Source organism: Ictalurus furcatus, chromosome 12 (genome assembly GCF_023375685.1).
Source record: "Ictalurus furcatus strain D&B chromosome 12, Billie_1.0, whole genome shotgun sequence".
Lineage (NCBI taxonomy): Eukaryota > Metazoa > Chordata > Actinopteri > Siluriformes > Ictaluridae > Ictalurus > Ictalurus furcatus.
The window spans coordinates 7100378-7118389 of record NC_071266.1 but is presented as its reverse complement, the minus strand read 5'-3'; the positions used below and the strand labels follow the sequence as shown (position 1 = coordinate 7118389).

The 18012-nt window shown below is 38.1% G+C and overlaps 1 protein-coding gene across 1 annotated transcript; it reads right to left on the bottom strand.

Moving 5' to 3' along the window:
* Positions 1-102: 102 nt before the first annotated feature.
* Positions 103-6687, bottom strand: fdx2 (ferredoxin 2). Its single transcript, XM_053638838.1, has 6 exons — positions 6627-6687; positions 5790-6050; positions 4746-4800; positions 4196-4302; positions 2461-2548; positions 103-701 (listed from the first exon to the last, which is right to left on the bottom strand). The coding sequence occupies exons 2-6, from the start codon at positions 5962-5964 to the stop codon at positions 545-547; spliced, it is 582 nt and encodes a 193-aa protein (XP_053494813.1). The 5' UTR covers positions 5965-6050; positions 6627-6687; the 3' UTR covers positions 103-544.
* Positions 6688-18012: the final 11325 nt, after the last annotated feature.

Genomic DNA, 18012 nt, shown 5'->3' with positions numbered 1-18012 from the left:
CGACAGTCAACAAACAGCACAGTCACTTCAATTACTTTAGTCCTTTATCCATAGACAGATGAACGTAAATTAATTTAACACAAAAATAAAACATGCTAAAAATGAATGCCAGGATAACATTTATATTGTGATGTATTTCACCTTTACACACATGTATAAGGAAATATAAAAATTGTGCGTCTGACTGATGTGCGTAAAACAAAATATCACCTTCACTCTCTTTAGGTTGCTACAGCAAAATTCCAGACCACAGTGGTGATTCTAAAACTTCCCGTCCAAGCTGTTCAACCATCTAACCTCAACCATCAAACAGTTTCAAAAGCCATTTCTATGTTCCTGACCAAAAGGACAGAGTGCTTTTCTTGGTCCAGATCTGAAACACCATTTGGTGGGTGTGGACTCTTGGACACACCTGAAAAAAGAAAAATCAGACTGATGTTCTGTTTACCACACTGCTTTTCAGTCCTTTAAACAAGAGACTCTCAGTGGTCTTGATAAAAGATGTCTCCCAGGTTTGCGTGGCCTTTAGTTCAGCCCTCTTTTCTCAGTGAGGTGTGGGGGTGTGACCATCAACGTAAAAGTTCCGCGTGACCTTGGGTAGGGTCAGCTCAATGCCATCCAGGTCGGGAGTCAAAATTATCTGGCAACCAAGACGAGAGTTCTCCTGCAGCATAGGGGCCATATCCAGCATGTCATCCTCCCTTTAAAGGTTAAAGAATGTTACAAACACATAAGACGCATATCACTGCATATGAAGGAATGGTTTAAGCTCAGTATAGCAGTCCCTGATTATTATTATTATAGTCATCATAAATAATGGCTGCCTAATTAAATTAGCACATCAACTACAGTCACTATTTGTAAAACCTACAAAGTGCCTTTATGTAGTTTTATCTGATTAAACAAGTGCAGGTACAAGGAAGGTGTTGAATACACAGTGGTGCTTGAAAGTTAGTGAACCCTTTAGAATTTTAGATGCATAAATGAGCCAAAACATCAGATTTTCACAAGTCCTAAAAGTAGAAAAGAGAACCCAGATAAACAGATGATACAAAAATATGATACTCTGTCATTTATTTATCCAGGAAAATGATCCAATATTTCATATCTGTGAGTGGCAAAAGTGAATCTCTAGAATTATCAGTTAATTTGAAGGTGCAATTAGAATCAGGAGTTTTCAATCAATGGGATGACAATCAGGTGTGAGTGAGTGCCCTGTTTTTTTTAAAGAACAGGGATCTATCAAAGTGTGATCTTCACAACACATGTTTGTGGAAGTGTATCATGGCATGAACAAAGAAGATTTCTGAGGACCTCAGAAAGAGAGTTGGAAAAGGTTACAAAACCAACTCTAAATAGTCTGGACTTCACCAATCCACAATCAGACAGACTGTGTTAAAATGGAGGAAATTCAACACCATTGTTACCCTCACCAGGAGTGATCGACCAACAAAGATCACTCCAAGAGCAAGACGTGTAATAGTCCGAGAGGTCACAAAGGATCCCTGGGTAACTTCTGAGCCACTAAAGGCCTCTCACATTTGCTAATGTTAACGTTCATAAGTCCACCATTAGGAGAACACTGAACAAGAACAATGGTGTCCATGGCAGGATTGCAAGGAGGAAGCCACTGCTCTCCAAAATGATCACTGCTGCCCATCTGCATTTGCTAAAGTTCACGTGGACAAGCCAGAAAGCTGTTGGGAAAATGTTTTGTGGACGGATGAGAACAAAATAGAACTTTTGGTTTAAATGAGAAGGGTTATGTTTGGAGAAAGGAAAACACCTCATTCCAGCATAAGAACCTTATCCAATCTGTGAAACATGGTGGTGGAAGTGTCATGGTTTGGGCCTGTTTTGCTGCATCTGGGCCTGGACAGCTTGCCATCATTGATGGAAAACTGAATTCTGAAGTATACAGGCAAATTCTAAAATAAAATGTGAGAACTTCTGTCCGTGAATTTCAAAAGAAAGTGGGTCATGCAGCAAGACTACGACCCTAAGCACACAAATCATTTTACCAAAGAATGGTTAAAGAAGAATAAAGTTCATGTTTTGGAATGGTCAAGTCAAAGTCCTGACCTTAATCCAATAGAAATGTTGTGGAAGGACCTGAAGCAATCAGTTCATGTGAGGAAAACCACCAACGTCCCAGAGTTGAAGCTGTTCTGTACTGAGGAATGGGATCAAATTCCTCCAAGCCGATGTGCAGGACTGATCAACAGTCATCAACAGAAACGTTTAGGTAATAGTCCTAATAGTTTAGGTAAATAAAACATTTTTAAATTGGGTTTAATTGGGTCTTTATCTACTTTGAGGACTGATGTTTTTGGTCATATTTATAGAGAAATATAGAAAATTGTAAAGGGTTCACAAACTTTCAAGCACCACTGTAGGTACAAGTGCTGAGTTGAAGGAATTAAAAAAATGCCTATATGATTATAATGCACTGAGCATTACCTTTCTTCAGGTTCAGGTAGCTTGTCATAGTACTCATCATTTACGTAAACATGACACGTGGAGCAAGCCAACGATGCCTCGCAGGCCCCTGAAAAAGCATAAGAATTAGTTCATGATTTCCCACAAATTCAAAAGGCAAACCAAGCAGCTCCTTTGTAAGTGGAAAACAAAATGATCTTTGAATTTTTTATTAAAATTTGCATGGATTGTCATGGATTTTTTTTAAGTTTTAAAATATTCATGTAATGATGGAAAAAATTATGTAAAAACATGAAAAGAACTGAAGTCTACAAGTGAGACATTAGAAATTGACTGATAGTGGATTTTACAGACACCGATAACTAAGTTGGGCGGTACCTACCTGCTAATAACTGTTTAATCAACCGATAGTTATTAAAACTGATATTGAATGAAAACATAACACTCAAAGTAAAATACTGCTGAACTTCATTACAAAAATAAACAGTACTGACTGTACCATGAAAATGTACTGTACTTTTTAAAATTAAATATATATAATATTAATATTAACTATATTAATTAAAGTAAATAAGATATACATCCAAATTGAACCGTAAAATAACACTCCAAATAAAAACACTTCAAATAACACAACAAAATTTGTCAGCGATGGTTTTTAATTCGTCTCTAGAGGCCGCTCTCGTACTGTATAATAACGGTGGACCCTTCTCAGCCGCTCACACAACTGGGAAAAACTACAGGTGTGGATTTATGATAACTCATAGTTCCAGCAATTGGTTTTCTGTGCCAATTAATCGACAAAACCGATCAACCGGTCGACCTCTAAGTGAGACCTAAGGTCCCCATTCATTTCATTAGCTTCAGCTGCTTTTCCACCACAGGAACTTTCCCCAGGAACTAGGGACTTTCATAGGTACTCGGTGTGTTTCCACCGAGGACGAAATACAGCGGGAACTGGAAACGACGACCCGCAATGAAAAAAAAACTTAAATATGAAGTGGGTTAAGCGAGCTGAGTGTTATTCACACAGGAAAACAGGGCAGAGAGAAGCTCGTGCACACATTCGTCTCAGTCATCTCAGAAATAGCTGATAAAATCCATTTGCTCAGTTTAAGTCTGTTCTCGTCTCGTTTCCCAGTGTTTTCTCAATTACCTCTTTAGCAAAGCAATACATCACAATCAACAGCAGCACAGCCTGAATCTCCTCCATGCTTATTGTTGTTGCAGTGTCGTTATCAGATTTCAGAAAACAGACTGTCCGTTTTTAAATTGAGAACCTTTATCAAAGATTAAAACAAAACAAAACAAAAAAAAACACTAGACCACCAGTTTTGGCTGCAGCAAACTCTTTTGTTACTGTTCAAAGGTTTGTGTTCCAATCAGAGCCTTCTAGGTGTTTTTATGAGCTGAGCAAACATTTTGTATTGTTACATCATTAAAATCAGCTTACTTTGTGTCAATAATCAATTTGACTGTATCATACTTCGAGGCTTCATATCCTCGCCAAGGGCTTGTCACATGCAGTCGTACACCACCAGACTTATTTGCCTAATCTTCACGGTACTTTAGACTGCGTTGGAAAGATAGACCACGAAGGTCTGGAGGAACCAAATAGTCCCTTGAAAAAAGTTCCTGGGATTAATTGTTCCGGGAAATTTCGGTGGAAAAGCAGCTTTTAATATGCATTTTATAATGCACCATGCCAGAATGACATACAAAGCAAAGAAAATGTTATAAATGTTATAAAGTTCACCTTCAAGACCGATGCCATATCTGTGCGCTAGATACAGAACACTGTCTCCTACTTTTGCCTTCACCGGTATCCTCTCTCCAGACCGGTCAATAAATACCACATTAATGCTGCAGGAAAAAGTGTTCAGTGAAATATTATAATTAGACATAACATGTAGAAATCGCACCCATGACATTGTATAAATAAATAATTGTTATAATATGGACAAAATAATAGATTGCAATTACGTTACTATATTGTATATTCTAATAGTGATATTGCTTTCAATAGAGTTAGCTCTTATGGGTGACCTGAGCCAAACTGATTGTTGTGGTCCTGCATTATATGGTTTAAAGTAATTTACATTTGTCGGAGTTTGGTCAAGATAATGAAAATGTTAAATTACAAATAGTCACATAATATTTATTTATTTAAATGCAATTAAGAGGCTGTGGAATGTTTTTACACTGAAACCCAATTGTATGGAAGTTACGATTAACAAAAGTATTAAATGATTCATTTAGAAAATGCATTTCCAAGTTATATAAGGGGAAAAGATGAGGGGACGCACACATCTTCATCGGAATGTTCTACCGTCGAACTGTCCTTCTCACTCTGGTGCCGATCTGAAATGATAAATATGGTCAAATCAGCACAATGCGTCTCTACAAAGTACACTTATTTTACTACCGAGTGTTTGGAGAAGATTTTCTCTTTTCTTAGCCAATATGTCATCATGACATTTCCTTGTACATCCTAAATGTTATGTAAAAGAGCTTGGGGGAAAAAAAATATCACAATTAGTACCAGTGTGCTTGTCATAATCTGTGTTGAGCCTTTGGCCATAGATCGGCATGTGTTACTGTACAGAATGGTTTGAGTCTTGAATTGTATGAATTTATCCATGACATGAAAGTCTAAACCAGGACATCTGCAATTGGTCACTATATATATTTTTCAAAGAGTTGGTTGGGGCATTTGCAATACATTTTCCTGATGAGATGGTTCATCAAGCGTGGGATGCTCTCTTCAGGCGAGACGAGAGAACTTGTCCCTGGTGGAGGATATCCCTATCCTCACTTATAGTCACAAGACTAAAAGAATAAGGTCAGAACTACAGGTGGTGAAAACAAGACTCCTTTACAGGGATTCTGGGCTTACTCTGAGCAAGACGGTGGCTGAGGTGGATTGAGCACCTTACACATCACACTGAGAGGGACCTTGGGACATCGATCAGGAGGAGCTGGAAAGTGTGGCTGGGAATAGAGAAGTCTGGACTGACCTTCTCAATCTGATGCCACCATGACCCTCACCAGGAAAATCAGCAGAAAGAAATAGATTGGTTGGCTGGATAGATTGGATCCATCCATGGATGGGTGGATGTCGGTAAAGATCAATAATATCTCAATAACGATACACACTGGATATATTGCACAGCCCTACTGAGAACACAAGTCAACACCGTTAGCACTTTATACAAAACCCTCAAGTAAGCTGGAAGTCGGACGTTGAAAATAACCCGTTTTAACAGCTGGCCCAGTTTAACACGTATGTGCACCTCGCTACTGTTTTATCAGTGAGTTCTTGTGTTTATGAAGCAGGTCGGTTCACTCACGTATAGAAGTCTGTAACTGTCTGCTCGGCGCTGAGAAACGGCGACTCGACTTTGCTATCGTGGCACCGTTACAGATGTTTAACCGGTTAAACGGACAAACACGGCACTGCGGTGCAACCTTAACCAGTTTCAGAGTCAGCCCGATGCTCGCCCGAACTGCAGAGGCGGCCGCCATGACAGCGTTTGAGCACCTGAGTCCTCTTCTTCTTCTCTTGTGAATAATGGCAGATAGACGTGTTTATTGCCACCTAGTGGATACTCCTGTGAAACCAGTAGTGATGGGAAGTTCGGATCATTTTAGTGACTCGAATCTTTGAATCTCGTTCAGCAAAATTACCGAATCTTTTATCGAGTCATTTCGTTCATTTCAACAGAATATAATTAAAAGGCTAAGTGTTCAATTCTCCAACACATCTAGTACTTACGCAAACGTTGATCACATTTGGAATAAAAAATAAACTATAGGCTAATGCAGCCAAGCACGGACGTAACCATAGTGTGGATAACTTGGGGGGGGGGGGTCCACTTAGTTGTCCTTAACCCAAATGTAGTGTAAAGGAACGAAATGCTGTGCAACTTTAATCACTTTCACTCGCATTTATCTCGCATTTCACTCGCACTGTCACACCGTGAGGGTTCATAGCGAACCTGGTGGGAGGATATCCAAGTGAATGTAACGTTAATGGTCAAAAACTGGAACTGAGGTTAGCCTAGCCTACTTGGTGGGTGTGCAAATATCAACATTTAATTGACGTTCTTAAGAACAAACCAAGCCATGATATGATGCCTTCTATACTAAGCTAAGGTTACCTACTATTTGGGTACCTAGTTACTTACTGTCTGACAAAAAAAGCTCGTATGTTCTGCTGCACTTTTCTACGCTTGGCTGCTGTCTCCATTCCTTACACACTGAGCTGCTAAAATATATCAACGGACTTGCGTTGAGTATGGGCGCAACCAAGTGTACAATTGGGGGGGGCACACACCTATACACCTATACCTATACGTAAATATATTAAAAAGGAATAGACATAAATAAATAGAGTAAATGAAGAAAAGACAGATCCGTTGGCAGGGTTCATTAAAGAGGGACATATAGAAAATATTTTGTACTTTATATTGGGGGGGACAGATTGGTATTTCCTCAACATTGGGGGACACCCACCTCCCAAGAATGTGTGGTTACGCCCATGCAGCCAAGGCCGAATTATGAGAAATGATTCATTAATAGCTTAGCATTGGATCTTCAGGCGACGCAGTCTATTAGTTCACTTCACCGCCTGATCCGAGTCGTTCTTTCTTTGTCACGTCACATTTGTCACGTCTGTTCCGAAATGATTAATTAACCTCTCGAGTCTTCGGGTTCGAGTCATTTGTTCATCACGTGGCTGCCCATAAGCTGAATGCAGTGGGCCTGTGACGTAATGAACGAACGACTCGAATCCGAAGACTTGTCCTGAACTAACCATTTCTGTTTCCTTTACAGAACCTATGGGGATGTTGCTGCGCATGCGCGGTCAAAAATGAACGGATCACTCTCTGAGTCAACTCGCTGTTCACGAGTCATATTAAAGATTCGTTCAAAATGAACGAATTGTTCATGAACGACACATCACTTGAAACCAGGCGTTAAACATAGCTAATGGTTCCATTTTTGTGCTTGACCAAAATAAATCCCTGCTCGTTATCCAGTCATTCTCTCTGAAAAGCGTTTACAAAGTCTTTAATAGTGTTTATGTTAACGTGCCCAAAGACTGCAGGAAGAAATGAGTAGCCAAAACTAAATTATAAATGAAACCATTATAGGTTTCTGTCAGTTCGTGTAAGTTTGAAAGGGTTACTCATAACACTTAAATGAAATAAAAAAAGCTTTCTTGGCAAAATTAATTAATATCACAGCGAAAAAGACTGGCATGGTGTTAGAGGTTTGATATTCGCAAATTAAATGTCTCTAAAGTTACATACGACATTGGTATACATGTTTCTAACTTCAGTAGCATTTGAAGAGAATGACTTTCAGTCATAAAACTAACTGTAAAGTGTTCATGTAGGTGTCAGCTATGATGCACACCTTTTAGATTTTTGATATTTAATAAATATGGTATAACGGTATGAAAACATCACAATGTTTAGATATGATTTGACAGCCCACACTGGACCATTGGTGATTTTCTAATTGGTGTGACATTAGCCCCATGACACTAGCTTCTTAATTTGGGCTGTCCACATCGAGCCACTGGGGCTTCGCCCACACTGAACCCTTACTGATCCAATGTGGGTAAAAATAAATGGAGAGCATTGTTCCAGGAAGACCATAATTGGCTGCCCATGCCTAACATTTAATCAGTTAACCATATCGCTATGTTATCACAAATGATCCTAAAACCACACAGAATTTAATATATTAAGTAAATGAATCCATGTTTCACAGCATAAGATAACTAACATTACTAATAATATTACAATCGATTTTACAGTACAAAAACAAATATTGAATAAACGAATTTGAACTGTAATAGACTGATAATAGATCAATAGCTTTGTTGTTTTCACATATGGAACATTTCTAATATTAAATTATCCCATAAACATGTGAAGAACAAATAAGCAAGTAACCATCACTTTCAACTTTGGCATCAAATTAAAAAAAGAAACTAATAATGTGCACTACTGACTGTTTTAGCCAGTTCTGCTATTTGTTACTAGATTAATGTTTTTGTTGCATGCCAATCATGAATGAAGACCTGTAATGTGCATGCAGTCACCTGTAAGGGGAGGCAAGGCAAGGCAAGTTGATTTGTATAGCACATTTTCAACAACAAGGCAATTCAAAGTGCTTTACATAAAACATAAAAGCAAGACAAAGCAACATTTAAAAGAAAAGACATTTAAAAATAGTTCATTAAAGAAAAAAAATTAATAAAAATAAAAACAGGTTAAAACAAAACAAAACAAAAACTAGTTAAAACAGAATAGTAAAGGTTACAGTGCAGCATAAGAGATTAATTTAAAAACATTGGTGATTTAATTAAAGGCAGCAGCAAAAAGAAAAGTCTTCAGTCTTGATTTAAAAGAACTGAGAGTTTCAGCAGATCTGCAGTTTTCTGGGAGTTTGTTCCAGATATGTGGAGCATAAAAACTAAACGCTGCTTCTCCATGTTTAGTTTTGACTCTGGGAACAGAAAGCAGACCTGTCCCAGACGACCTGAGAGGTCTGGATGGTTCATAATGTACCAGTAGATCAGAAAAATATATTGGCCCCAAACCATTCAGTGCTTTATAAACCAACAGCAGTATTTTCAAATCAATTCTTTGACAGACAGGAAGCCAGTGCAATGACCTCAAGACTGGAGTTATGTGATCCACTTTTTTGGTCTTAGAGAGGACTCCAGCAGCAGCATTCTGAATCAGCTGCAGCCGTCTAATTGATTTCTTATTGAGACACCGTTACAGTAGTCGAATCGACTGAAGATAAATGCATGGACATGTTTTTCTAAGTCTTGCTGAGACATTAGTCCTCTAACCCTTCGAATATTTTTCAGGTGGTAGTAGGCTGACCAGTAGCTGGTGACCTACCCAAAACATTGCTGTTTAGCAGCTTCGCAGCCTTTTTTTTTTGTCTATTTTCAGCTATTCCTGTAGTAAATTGTCTAATCTTATGTAAAATTGAGAGAGTAATGCTTTCTTTTGTGCATATGATGTAATGCTGTTTTAAAACAGTTAATGCTATTTCTTGTTAACCCCATGAAGTTTCAGTAAAGTTAGCTTAAAACGTCTATCCAAGGCATACCCAAAGTAAAATTAAAGCTGTTCTTGAACCATTTAGAATACATGGTCTCTTTTGAAAGGGGACACTCTGAGGTTTTGTGCCCAGACTCACTGTAAGTGCTACTGGTATTGAGTAATAGAGGTTTGAACACACAGTTCAAACAGAAGGTTTTTATTTCCGTCTACAGGGGTTTTTTTTTTGTTTTTTTTTTGGCATACAGAGGCCTGCAGATGCCTACAGCTGGGAGCTATTAGCTGGAAAACACAACTGGACCACAGCATGAAGGCTTTCCTAGTCCAAGTTCAAATTTGATAACAATACCAAATAAAATGTAGATTTTACATTTTAAATAATAATAATGTAGATTTTTCTAAGGGTATGTCCATGCGTTTTTCTAGTCCAAACTTCAAAGGGCCCTTGGCAACCATGTACACATAACTAGGATAGAAAGACTGCTACTCTTGATTTTTCGTATAATTATCATATCACATATCCAGCAATCTACCAAATGTATATTTATATGTATATTTTCATATGTATATTCAGAATTGAAACATTTGTTCACTTTTATGTGCTCTGGACTGAGTTTTCTAAGTTAGCAAAGACTCTGCACTGCATGGCCAAAACATCACTGCAATAATGTGGTCTACTGTCAAAGCATCAAGCATGTTAACCATGCATACCGCACACTAAAAAAATTCCCATCTAACTCTTTTTAGAAATGAACTATAAACTGTTTGATTTAAACAAATATTTTAATAAATCAGCATTTTTTTTCATGTGGGTTTACATACTTACTTACTTACTTACTTAGTATATCTGTCCGTAATTAATATTTGGGTAGTCTCATAGGACTATTTGTTCAAGATCTATTTGTCGATCCAAATCTCACTAGCCAATGAGAGTAATCGCTGTTAAGCCCCGCCCACACGTGAGATCTGTGCCAGAACGTAATCTTGGGGCTCGTAAAGGAGAACTCTAGCAGTGCATTCAGAAACCAGGATTAAAATGGTGCTTAGAGAACTGTTAACAAAGAATGCTGTTCATTTGGAGAACATGTTACATTTCTGCCACTGAGTTCACTGAATGCTTTTCTTCTTTCTCATTGTATATTTTTGCTCGTTGCTTGAAAAGTTACGTTCAATACTTGTGGCACACATATAGTTCCACATGTTTCCTATTTGATCACCAGATGGCGCCAAAACAAAGAAAATTCATGTAAAAAACAAAAACAAAAACAAAAAATAAACTGTAGAAAAGAAGAGAATAATAATTGAGTAATAATACAATAATAAACAAGAACACAATAAAATAAATCTATACTAATCTTATTTAACCATCTCCTGTACACTTTCTCTAAAACTACTGTTTGTTTGTTTTAATGGTTAAAGGCCCAATACATTTTCCTATCATGTACATTGATTTAACATTGTGTTTTTAATAAACGTGAAGGTCTAAAGATGTTCCTGTTTTAGTAATCTAGGCCTAATAGATAGTTCAAACTATATGTTACTACGCTAAATACAGAGAATGCTCTAATCTGCTTTTTCTACAGCATGAGTCTGAATTCCCTAGTGTGTGTGTGGGTGGGTGTATGGGCGTGTGTGTGTGTGTATGTGTGAGTGAGTTGTTTCGATGTTTAGACTAAAATGTTTTTTTCCCCCTACTCCACAGAAAAGACTCATCGTCAGGCATGTACTGATGGCTGCAGGAGATAGAAAGGAGAGCAGATTAGACAGAAGTAGACATATCGATGATTGCAAAAAAAAAACAAAAAAAAACAAACAAACAAACAAAAAAGGCATTTGTTTCAAACTGACAGAATTATTGTTCTGAGGCAAATAATATTACTGCGTATTTTTGTGAAGGGATTGTAATCACTGTAATTGTGAAGGATCACAGTAGTGGATTCACAAATTTTACTGTTCCTATGATTATGGTTATATTTATCTCTATATATGATAATATCATGATTTTGTACATATTTCATTTATTTATTCATGGTTACATTTACGTACTGTAGGGTTCATTTATTTTCAAAGTGTGCATTTATTCACATTCGTTCACATTTGACTTTTCATTTACAATGGTGGTTTTTCCACGGGATTTTTTTTACACGATTCTTTTATATTTACTGTATCTGTGATTTGTTTTATGCATGTCCAAAGTGTCTGTAGTGTATGAATGGGTGTGTGAATGTGTGTGTGATTGTGCCCTGTGATGGACTGGCATCCCGCCTTATGCCCAGTGCTCCCTGGGATAGGCTCCAGGTTCCCCGTAACCCTGTAAGATATAGAAAATGCATGGATGGATGGATGATTTTAGCATTTATTGGTTTATTTTCAAGTGATTTGTTTATTTTTTATGTTTTTTTAATCAAATAATTCAATTATTTTTACCATATGCTTTCACATAGAGTATGATTTTTTTTTTTCACATGATTCATTTGTTTTCACATTACATGATGCATTACATTTTATATGAGATTGTTTTTACGTCCTTTATTTTTACCAGATTTTTTTTCACATACAGTATGATTCATTTGTTTCCACATGCAATATTTTTTCACATTCCATCCATCCATCCATCCATCCATCCATCCATCCATTTTCCGTACCTCTTATCCTACCAAGGGTCTCAGGGAGCCTGGAGCCTATACCCGGGAACAAGGCGGAGGACACCCTGGACGGGGTGCCATCCCATTGCAGGGCACAATCGCACACACATTCACACACTAGGGTCAATTTGGAAATGCCAATCAGCCTATGCATGTCTGTGAACTGGGGTAGGAAACCGGAGTACACGGAGGAAACCCCCAAAGCACACGGAGAAACTGCAAACTCCACGCACACAGTGCAGAGGTGGAATTCAAACCACCAAACCCGGAGGTGCGAGGCAAACGTGTTAACCACCAAGCCACTACATTTATTTTGACGTGACTTTTCCCCATATATGATTCATTTATTTTAACAATGTTTTCCACACTCCTTTTTTTCCACATGGTTTTTTTTTTTTTTTTTTTGAGAATTTATTAATTTACTTTCACATGTGGGGCGCACGGTGGCTTAGTGCAGGAGTACCCAAACTTTTCCAGGGCAAGGCCCCCCAAATGGCATTAAAATTTGACCGAGGCCCCCCTTTTGCAAGATGTCTTTAAAACACATTAAAAATACAGACTTCTGAATATATCCTCCCTTTTTTAATAATAATTACATCTTACATCTTTACATTACATTAGGAATTGATTGTGTGTGTGTCTGTCTGTCTGTGTCTGTCTGTCTGTGTGTGTGTGTGTGTGTGTGTGTGTGTGTGTGTGTGTGTGTGTGTGTGTGTGTGTGTGTGTGTGTGTGTGAGAGTGAGAGAGAGAAAACATACATTTATTTATTTTTCACACCAAATTGTTGAGGCCCCCGGACGCCCCGGCAGCCCCCAAGGGGGCTCCCCCACTTTGAAAACCACTGGCTTAGTGGTTAGCACGTTTGCCTCACACCTCCAGGGTCGGGGGTTCGATTCCCACCGTGGCCCTGTGTGTGCGGAGCTTGCATGTTCTCCCCGTGCTGCGGGGGTTTCCTCAATGTACTCCGGTTTCCTCCCCCAGTCCAAAGACATGCATGGTAGACTGATTGGCATGTCCAAAGTGTCCGTAGCGTATGAATGGGTGTGTGAATGTGTATGTGTGTGTGCCCTGAGATGGATTGGCCCCCTGTCCAGGGTGTACCCCTCCCTGTGCTGGATGCTCCCTGGGATAGACTCCAGGTTTCCCCGTGACCCTGAAAAGGATAAAGCAGTATAGAAGATGGACGGATGGATTTTTACATGTGATTTATTTTTACATGTGATTTTGTACAAATGATTCATGTTCAAATGTTACATTTTCATATGTAGAGTATGTGGCTTCATTTTTCACATGATCACATATTGTTCACATGTGAACATATTGTTTCATATGTGAACATATTGTTCTCATGTGAACATATTGTTCACATGATGTCTTGTGTTCACTTAAGTTCATAATACCAGGAATTGGCAAAACATGATGACATGAAAAACTTATGATCGAAGTATGTGATTTTCTGTAAGGATAGCACACTTCCCCAATACCTTTTCTACTCTTTAAGCCATTTCAGGACATAGAAGTTACTCCATTCTTACATTCGCATATCATCTCTTATTTGAAAACAGAAACTGAAACTCTACACAGAACATAACAGCAGACAGTTCTTCTTCACTACTGTGTCTTGTCAATTGAGCGGTATGTCAAATTGGTAGTCAATTGATGATTTTCTAACGTTAAAATTAGGTTTGAAAGAAATAAAGCTGCTTTTCTGCTTCAGCAAATTTTATGTCATGCATGCTGTTTAAATAGCGGCGAAGAATAAACAAGCCACTGTGGAGGGAGAATCAACATGGGACTTGATCCAGCAATCTCAGATGGTGAGAATTTTGTTTGTGTAATCTTGCACAGATGTGAAATGGAGTGCAGTTGTGTTTATGTCTGATGTCAGTGGTGTCCTGTGGCTGTATTATATGCTTACTACACTGAGTTATTTTATACATCCATCCATCTATTTTCTGTACTGCTTATGCTACACAGGGTCGCAGGGGGTCTGGAGCCTACAGCAGGGGACTTGTGTCCATCACAGTGTGTTATTTTATATTGAATAAAATATGCTTGAAAACAATGATACTAGTGTTGGTTTTTAATTATTTAATTACTCGGACCGTACAGGATTTCATGGAGTTTTTTCGTGCGATGGAACTTGAGGGTTTTTTTGTGCTTTTTTTGCGGAAAACTGCTTGAATTGGTGAAATTGGAATTGCATGAAATTGTTCCGCATGGTCTTTCGCAGTGATGTTTGTCTTTAAGATGTACTCGTGTTCGACTCACATGAATCGAGAGGACTTTGGCTGAATGCGAGTTGCGATGCTGTCACATGACGTGTCTTGGCTCGAGTCTGTGGAAAATCTGCGTTCATTTCGAAAAATTGCAAGCTCTTCTGAATATGGTGACGTTTGCTTGATTTTGCATTCATTTCTACGATCGCACAATTGCACAAATCCTGTATCTTTAATGGAGAGGAATTTATAAAAGCACAGGAAGAAACTATTTCAAGTGTAAATTTAACCAGATTTGCCACATGTGCATTCACATGTCTGAGTCATGACCAAGAAATGTTTTCCACTGAGGTCTAAAGAAAATCATCATAGCCCTCACACACACACACCATGTTAAATTTGGCCAAGGTGTGAGACAAGCTGTCATGCTACCTAGAAAATATAAAATAAGTACAGCTAAGGGCAATTTCATATGTCACTCATGCATTTAACCGTCTCCTACAATCCCCCCCTCCCTCCTGATTTCAGGTCCTGCAGGCAAAATGGCGTAATCAATCAAACAGCCTACAGCAGTCAGGTGGGGTAAGCAGGCATTTACCTGTTTCACCTATTTAAATGCTCAGAGGGGTTTATTACAATGATTCATGATTGAAAGGTGAACCAAAACAAGCAAATGAGGTCAGTACTTTCCCAGGGTAGCTTTCATGTTGTGAACGTTAGAACTTGCATGATTTAAATGAGCAGTTCATCTTAAGGGTTATACAATGTTAGTAGATTTCATCAATTTTTTTCAATTGATCTACATGTAAAAACCAACACTGCACCATTGTGCACAATGATTGATTTTTATGTTTACAACATGAAAAGAATACCGAATCTTTTTAATTTAAATTTTTTTTTATCATAAACATTGTCACAAAGCAGCTTTATAGAAATCTGGATGTGGATTAAAATTTATAATTAACAAGCCAGTGGCAACAGTAGCAAACAAAAATTCGGACAAGAGAAAGAAACAAGATTCCAAAGGGAACCAATTTACCAGATGCAATTATAAATCATTATATTATACAATTATACAATTATACAATTGTATACTATAAAGTCAAACTATACTTAGCATGCTATATGCAGGACTAGCTCGGGACCCACCGCATCCTTGTCACATAACCATCGTCACCTGATTCACATTGATATATAGATATATATATATATATATAGTTTGCACTGTACTCCTTGTCTTGCGTTTGTCATCTGTTGTCACGTTATGCTCTCCCAGCTCTTATGTATTGTTTCATGTTTGTTTTCTATTCCTGGAACCTTGCCACATGTTCATAGTTTCTTTTGGTGTTTTGTTTTGATTTTCATTAAACCATAATCTGCAACCGCGTCCGTCTAAGCCTCCCAACCTGACATTAAGGATGTAAACTATGAGTATATTGTGAATTAGAGTTCTGGGATGAGCCAGTCTTCCCCTAAAAGGAATTCAAGCATAAATTTGATCAATTTTAGATTGGTGGCTTCTTAAACTGGGGTCATTGAAGTATAGCCACGGGGTCTGTGATAGTTTGAGTTTGGTACAGTGATGGAAATCACAATCCACAATTATATTATCAAAGTGATTAGAGTCCTTTCATACAACTCTTAGTTCCAGTCCACTAATTTGATAGGTTGAGCGGCGTTCCAAGAGTGCCTATATTTCCTATAACCTCACTATGACGTTTCAACGTGTGTATCAATCTACACGTGTTTGTTCGCCATGTAAACTTCCACTTCCTAGTTCGAAACAGTTACTACAGTAGTGTTAGTGACATCATCAGCAGATATGGCAAACAGTACTTTTCAGGAATGTAGCTTTTGGCTTAAAATATGAAAGCTCATCAGATGAAGATGAAATAGAAGAAGGGATGCCAGTTTTACAAGAAGCACCTTCAACAGGAATGTACAAATCAATGTGAGCTAGCTAGCCAGCCAGCCAACGTGCTATAAAGTGAGATTAGCTTCTTGGGGATCTATTTTCACTAGCGGCGCAAAAATGAACAGAACAGAACTCAGTGGTAGCTCACTGGTTAAGACAGTGGACTCCTGATTGGAGGGTCTTGATTTCAAATCCTAGCCCTATCAACCTACCACTGCTGGGCCCTTGAGCAAGGCCCTTAACCCTCAACTGCTCAGTTGCTCTGGATAAGGGCATCTGCCAAAATGTCGTAAATGTAAAAGAAAATACCTTAAATGTAACATTTGGCCACATTGTGTCCGAAATATCACTTACTCAATGCAAATTTCTTGTTTATAGAACTGTTATATAAAAGCAATATCGTCCTTGGAATCATGTGGTTATACTGAATTACCTATGGCCTCATGCCTGTAACAAATCACAGCTGTGCAGATTCATTATAACCACACTTTTGTTCGTAAGATATTGCTTAAATATAAATATATTTGACTTGGCCCTTGAATTGAATGGTTTTAATCCAAACTTCCATAACTTCCACAACAAAGTCCTATACATAACGTCAACTAATGCATTGGTGGAAAGTTCAGGAACAAAAATTTCTATGGCTCTATTAAAGAGCAAGTATATTAGTGTACTCTGTAGTTTAACTGTTGGATTATGGTTCATAACTGTTGGAATAGTTGGATTATGTTCAGAATTTATTTGACAGTCAAACAGGTCCCTGGCACTAATAGCATAGTATTCAGTGTTTGTGCATGCTGCTTACGTTTTGCAAGGTTGTGAGAAAACATGGGTGTGATCTGCAGCATCATTGTAATACTTCTTTTAATCATATACAGTAGCACCTTGCTTCAGTGGTGTACATGCTGTTAAGAGCAGTAAAACGTGACAGAGAGAAAAGATGCGCACGCTAATTTCTGTGCTCATAAGAATGAATTGCAGCTTTTGATAGACATTTTAAAAATCATAGAATTATGGTTAAACTATAGCAATTATATATGATAACTGTAATAATGGTTAATATGATGTAATAAAAAAAGAAAAGAAATGGGTGATTGTTCTGCGTGTGATTCTCCGAATGTGCATAATGGACATACTAAATATTAAGTTAAGTCTATAATTTAAATCATCATGGATTAATTTAAGTCAAACAGAAAAATATGTATACAATTGTGCCAACTTTCTTCTACTGTATATTTTTAGAAAACGACACCCCACTCATTTCTCACCACCTGCCTCCATGTTTCCTTTCTGCTTAACCGTAAATGAAGAGCATGAATATCTCATGGCCATGGTTTAAACGGGAAAAGGACAGATAAGAACAGGCAAGTGAGTACAAGTCCAGTGTGGATGTCTCGCTGCGGTAGAGTTTTCTTTTCAGCTGGCAAAGAGAAATTGATAAGAAGCAGGTTTCAAAACAAAACAATGAGGTTTTTGACTGTGAGAAAGAAGACGGCTGTTTTTGCTTGAGTGATTAGGGATGGGCTTGCCAAGCTATAGAGGTTCCCAGGAAGCTGCATGCATTACCAAGTTTCTTTTCAGCACAAGTGTTCACTGGTGCTGAATATCCAGTTTTTAAGTAGTTGAACTGTAGCTGGTGGGATGCAGCTGCTGGGTGTTTTCTGTAAGCTTGGTGACTCTTGGGCCCTGCATTAGAAACCACC